General features: G+C 47.8%; 1 protein-coding gene across 1 annotated transcript; it reads left to right on the top strand.

The window, feature by feature from the left end:
* The first annotated feature begins 1,455 nt into the window (after positions 1-1,455).
* On the top strand, positions 1,456-5,135 carry LOC117078245 (protein FAM156A/FAM156B-like). The gene is given in 2 exon segments (XM_033201742.1): positions 1,456-4,329; positions 4,332-5,135. Coding segments are annotated over 2 exon segments (639 nt in total). The 5' UTR covers positions 1,456-3,812; the 3' UTR covers positions 4,454-5,135.
* The last annotated feature ends 381 nt before the right edge of the window (positions 5,136-5,516 follow it).

Raw genomic sequence — 5,516 nt, forward strand, 5'->3', positions numbered from 1 at the left:
GTTCTGTGAGCTTTGACACAGGCATACATTCTTGTCGCCACCACCACCACAGTCAGGATCCAGAGCAGCCCCATCACCCCAGGACGCTCCCGGGAGCTGCCCCACTGCGGTTACCCCTTCTTCATCCATCATCCCTGGTGTAAAAGTGATCTATTTCCTTCCCTCTAGGTTTGTCTTGGGGAGAGTGTTATGTCAGTGACACCAAACAGTTTGTGGCCTTGTGAGGCGGGCTTCCTTCTTTTGGCCCGACGAACATCTTGGATGAGTGTCAGATGCCTCTGTCACAGGCTGTTCCTTTTTCACGAAAGCAGTTTCGCTGTGTGGAAGACCACAGGTGTTCAGCCATCCTTCTACTGAATGACATTTTCCTCACTCCAGTGTGGGGCAGTTTTGCATCGAGCTGCTTTTTCAATTCAGTGCAGGCTTTTCTGTGAACCTAAGTTTTCATTTCTCTAGGGTAGATACCAAGGAGTGGGATGGCTGGGTCCTATGGTAAACATCTGTTTGACTTACAAGAAACTGCCAAACTCCTTCTCAAAGTTGCTGTGCCATTTCGCCCTCCCAGTTGCAAAGTGTGAGAGTTGCAGTCGCCCGACATGTTCTCCTTGCTTGGCCTTGCCAGTCTTCACGGTGTTGATTTGCATTCCCCTAATGCTGAGTGATGTTAAATATAGTTTCTTGTGCTCCCGTTCAAGTTTTTCCCCTATTTTCTAGTGGGGTGTTGATTTTCTTATTGTGGAGTTTTGAAAATGCGCCATGTATTTTGGATATAAGATCTGTCAGGTTGGTGATTCTCAAACATTTCCTCCTAGTGGTGCAACTTCGATTTTCATTCTCTGAACACACTGGCTCTTACACAGCCAAAGTTGTGTTGTGTTGTGTTGTGTTGTATTCTATTCTATTCTATTTATCTAGAGACAGGGGCTCACTGTGTCGCCCAGACTGGAGGGCAGTGGCTCGATCTCGGCTCACTGCAACCTCTGCCTCCTGGGTCGAGCAATTCTCCTGCCTCAGCCTCCCCAGTAGCTGGGGACTACAGGCATGTGCCACCACGCCAGCTAATTTTTGTATTTTTTGGTAGAGACGGGGTTTCACCATGTTGGCCAGGCTGGTCTCGAACAACTGAACTCAAGTGACCTGCCCACCTTGGCCTCCCGAAGTGTTGGGATTACAGGCAGGAGCCACCACGCCCGGCCAGAGCCAGAGTTTTAAATTTTGCCAAACTCCTATTCATCCATCTTTCCTTTCCATAGATCATGTGTCTGAGGTCATGTCCTAGCCTCCCCTCACAAAGATGTCTTCCTGCGGTTTCTCCCAAAAGTCTTAGTATTGAACTTCGGTTTGTAGGTCTCTGAACCCTTTTTCCTTAATTGCATGTAAAGGTTGAGGTTGAGGTGCAGCTTTTTGCATAAGGATAGGCCACCTCATGCATTGAAAAGCTTATCCTTCTCCATTGGATTCCCTCTCACACCCATGTCAAAACTTATTGGACACATTTCTATGGATGGATTGATTCATGGACTCTGTTTTATTCCATGGATCGACTCGTCTACCCCTGTAAGCCAGCAATCTCGATTATTACAGCTTTAGAGCAAATCTGAAAATCTGATAATATGATCTCTCTAAATCCCTTCTGCTTTTTGAAACATCAAATATTCTACGTGAATTGTAGAATCTGCTTGTTTATACATGCAGATGTCCCTCAAGGATTCTGATAGGCAGGGACTGCATTCATTCTACAGATCAAATTGGGGACAATGGACTTTAACCTTTTGGGGTCTTTAAATATGGGAACACATTGTTTCTCTCCATTTAACTAAATCTTTTTTGATTTCTTCATTACCGTATAATAGTTTTGGGCATGCAGACCTCTTCCATGTATTTCGCTCTATACATAACCATTTCACTGTGTTTGTAGCTTTTGTAAAACAGTATTATTTCTTAAATTTGGGTTTCCAATTACTCATAGGATTGTTTTCTGTGTGTTGAGTTTCCCTCCTGTATCGCTGCTAAGCTCTCATTAATGAGCACTAAGCTCTTATTAGCTCTGAGAGTCTGGAGGAGATTCATTGGTTGTTTCATGTAGACGATCACAGGATATATGAAAAGGAGTACTTTGGTTTCTTGCTTTCTCCGATGTGTGCCATGACTCTTCTGGCATTATAGCACTGACTAGGCCTCCAGCGTGACATTGAATAGCTGTGGTGAGAGTGGACGTCCTTGCCTGGTTCGTATCCTTAGGCAGAAAGCATCCAGTCGTTGACCATTAAATGGCTTGTTAGTTGTAGGTTTGACTGTACACACCCTTTTTCAGGTTGAAGAAGTTGTCTTGTGTTCCTGGTGTGCTACAGCTTTTATATCACCAGTGGACTTGGAATCTTATTGAATGGTTTTTCTGCATAGCTTGATGTGATCCTGTCATTTTTGTTCTTCATCTGATCTCTCAATCTGTGGATTACATTGATTGATTTTCAGGTGTGGGAAGAACAACCCTTGCATTCCTGCGATAAAACCCACTTGATGGTGGCTTATTATTCTTCTCACATACTGCTGAATTCCAATTACTAAGTTTTGTTGAATACTTTGGTGCCTGTATTAGGAAAGAATACTGGTCTGTCCTTTTCTTGGTATCCCTGTGGTGCTGGCCTCATAAAATCAGTGGGGCACATTGCCTCTGCTTTGTTTCCTAGAAGAAGTTGTGTAAGTTGGTGATATTTGTTCATTAAACGTTTGGTAGAATTGGCCAGTGAAACTGTTGCGGCCCAGAGATCTTTTTGCAAATGTGTTTGCCTGTGAATTCGACTTCTTTAAAACATACAGGACTGTGCACACAGTTCAGTGTTTGAAATCCATCCTGGGTGAGTTTCCATAGCTTGTGGTTTTCAAGTATGTGCTACATTTCCTCTGACCTGTGGAATATGAATCTGTAGAGTCGTGTGTGTGCTTACCATATTGACCCTTTTATGTTTTCTGGGTCTGGAGTGCAATCTCTTCTTGCATTCCTGATAATTGGTAACTTGTTTCTTTGCCCTCTTTTTTCCCAGCCAGTCCTGCCACGGGTGTATCAATTTCATTGATCACTTCAAAGAACCAGCTTTTGGATTAATTGAATTCATCTATGTGTTTTTCTCTTTGAAGTCTCCTGGGGGTTTTTGCTTCTGTTATTTAGTAAAATAAATTCTTATCCACACTCGGAATTTGGAAACGATTTCCATAGGCGTGAGCAGCCCTTTTGACTAGATGCAAACCCAGTGGTCGGGAAGGTGAACATACAAAAGGGTGTTTCCCCATGGTGCAAACGCTTACAGTTGAGTAAAAGTCTCCCTTGTGAATGGATGAAAAGTGAACGCTCATGGGCAGAGCATCTGTGAGTCACGCCTTGATTATTCTACAAATGATGCTTGGGAAGGGGTTGGAAAATGTCAGCAGGGAATTGACATCGTCGAACTGCATCGCAGCCTTTTGCACTCCGTGTCATGTGGGTGCATTAGTTGGTATCATTTCTAAATCCTTTATTAGGTGGCATTAATATTCTAAGCTGGTGGACATGTATGATCTCACGTCATCCTCAGAAGAAGCCTAGGACAGGGTCTCTGTATAATCTCCATTCTACACACAGGAAGTGGAGGGACAGAGAGGTTGAGTAAGATGAATAATCATGTGTTTTCTTCTGGTCTTATCACCTTGTGTTGCAGTCTGGGTTCTGCCCGCACGCATTCCTCGCTACCTTCTTCGTGTCTGAGAACCTCCAGCTTCACCTCCTTTTCTGGACCCAAGGGCCTGGCGGGGCTTCCAGCTGGGACCAGACCTCCATGGATCCACTCCAGAAACGGAATCCAGCATCACCTTCCAAATCTTCCCTGATGACAGCTGCAGAGACTTCTGAGGAAGATCCAGCGTCCTCTCAGCCTTCTTACTCAGAACAGCCGATGATGGGCCTCAGTAACCTGAGCCCCGGTCCTGGCCCCAGCCAGGCCGTGCCTCTCCCAGAGGGGCTGCTCCACCAGCGGTACAGAGAGGAGAAGACGCTGGAAGAGCGGCAGTGGGAGAGGCTGGAGTTCCTTCAGAGGAAGAAAGCGTTCCTGCGGCACGTGAGGAGGAGACACCGCGATCACATGGCCCCCTATGCTGTTGGGAGGGAAGCCAGAGTCTCCCCGTTAGGTGACCGAGGTCAGAATCGATTCCGATGTGAATGTCGATACTGCCAGAGCCACAGGCCGAATCTTTCTGGGATCCCTGGGGAGAGTAACAGGGCCCCACAACCCTCCTCCTGGGAGACGCTGGTGCAGGGCCTCAGTGGCTTGACCCTCAGCCTAGGCACCAACCAGCCCGGCCTCTGCCCGAAGCAGCACTCCAACCACAGGAGACAGAGGAGAAGCGCCAGCGAGAGAGGCAGCAGGAGAGCAAAATAATGTTTCAGAGGCTGCTGAAGCAGTGGTTAGAGGAAAACTGAGACGTGCACCCACATGGGATGGAGACCCAAAGGGACTGCCGTGTTGGCAGCGCCTGGGTGTGGGCCCATTTTGGGGACCAAACACCAAGCTGTGGTCGGATGAGTGCCAGGACCTGTGTGCCAGGACACGTGGGAATCCTCCCAGCATGATGCTTGACCGACCCCAGGAAGGTCCTCATCTTTTGTGCCTGTCATTCTTGGATGGCTGTGAGGCATTCCTTGGCAAGGGACGCTGCATACCAGCGGTCCTCGCCGCATCTCACGTGGCTCCCGTGATGCATGTTGTTGCTTTCCCACCCGGGATCTCCATCTCTCTTCCCTTCCTGCTGTCAGTAAGAGATCACATGTCTGTGTAGTGTGAATGCCTTGTCGCTGTCCTGTGCTTTTGCACCATTGAGTTGACTGCCTCTGAGAAGCAGCACTAGGCCTGTTGAAATGCAGTGTGCTGCCCTGAGATCCAGTTTCAAGAACGGGCAGCTAAACGCAGTGTGGGAAAGGGATGTGGAATGAGAACTTGGTGGTTCACCGCTGTACTGTTTGTGTAATCATTTATGTATGTGGTAAGCTACATGTATGTAAATATTGCAATACCCCTAACAGCCGAGTAGTATTCTCCCTTGCAGGAATTTCTGACGGGGTTCCTCATCATCAGTACCAAATAAATATATGTAGGAATGGAAAATGGGTGTAGAATTCAGGTTTGTTCCTCAGTATTGGTTTGTTTCTCATTAGATCTGAGCTGACTACCTTGAAATCTCCCCCAGCAGGGGATCCGGGTTTATTGAGGGAAGCTCTACGCTGTGGAGACTGGGAACGGGGGAGGGAGGGCACCAGAGAACACAGCCCAGTCACTGTTTGAGCCCTGCAGCGGGACCAGCATCCAGACCAGCGAGGCAGGGCCATGACTTCGAAGAGAGGCTTCCTGTGCCCAGGAGACGTGGAAGCAGAGTCCACCACCCACGGTGAGAGCCCTGCGTGTTGGTGCTGGTGCCCTGGCTTAGGGGCTGCGGCGCCATTGCTTGTTGTGTGGTGGGCCCAGGTGGCTGAACCTGAGCAACGGTTT

Source organism: Trachypithecus francoisi, unplaced genomic scaffold (genome assembly GCF_009764315.1).
Source record: "Trachypithecus francoisi isolate TF-2019V2 unplaced genomic scaffold, Tfra_2.0 Lachesis_group6, whole genome shotgun sequence".
Taxonomy (NCBI): domain Eukaryota; kingdom Metazoa; phylum Chordata; class Mammalia; order Primates; family Cercopithecidae; genus Trachypithecus; species Trachypithecus francoisi.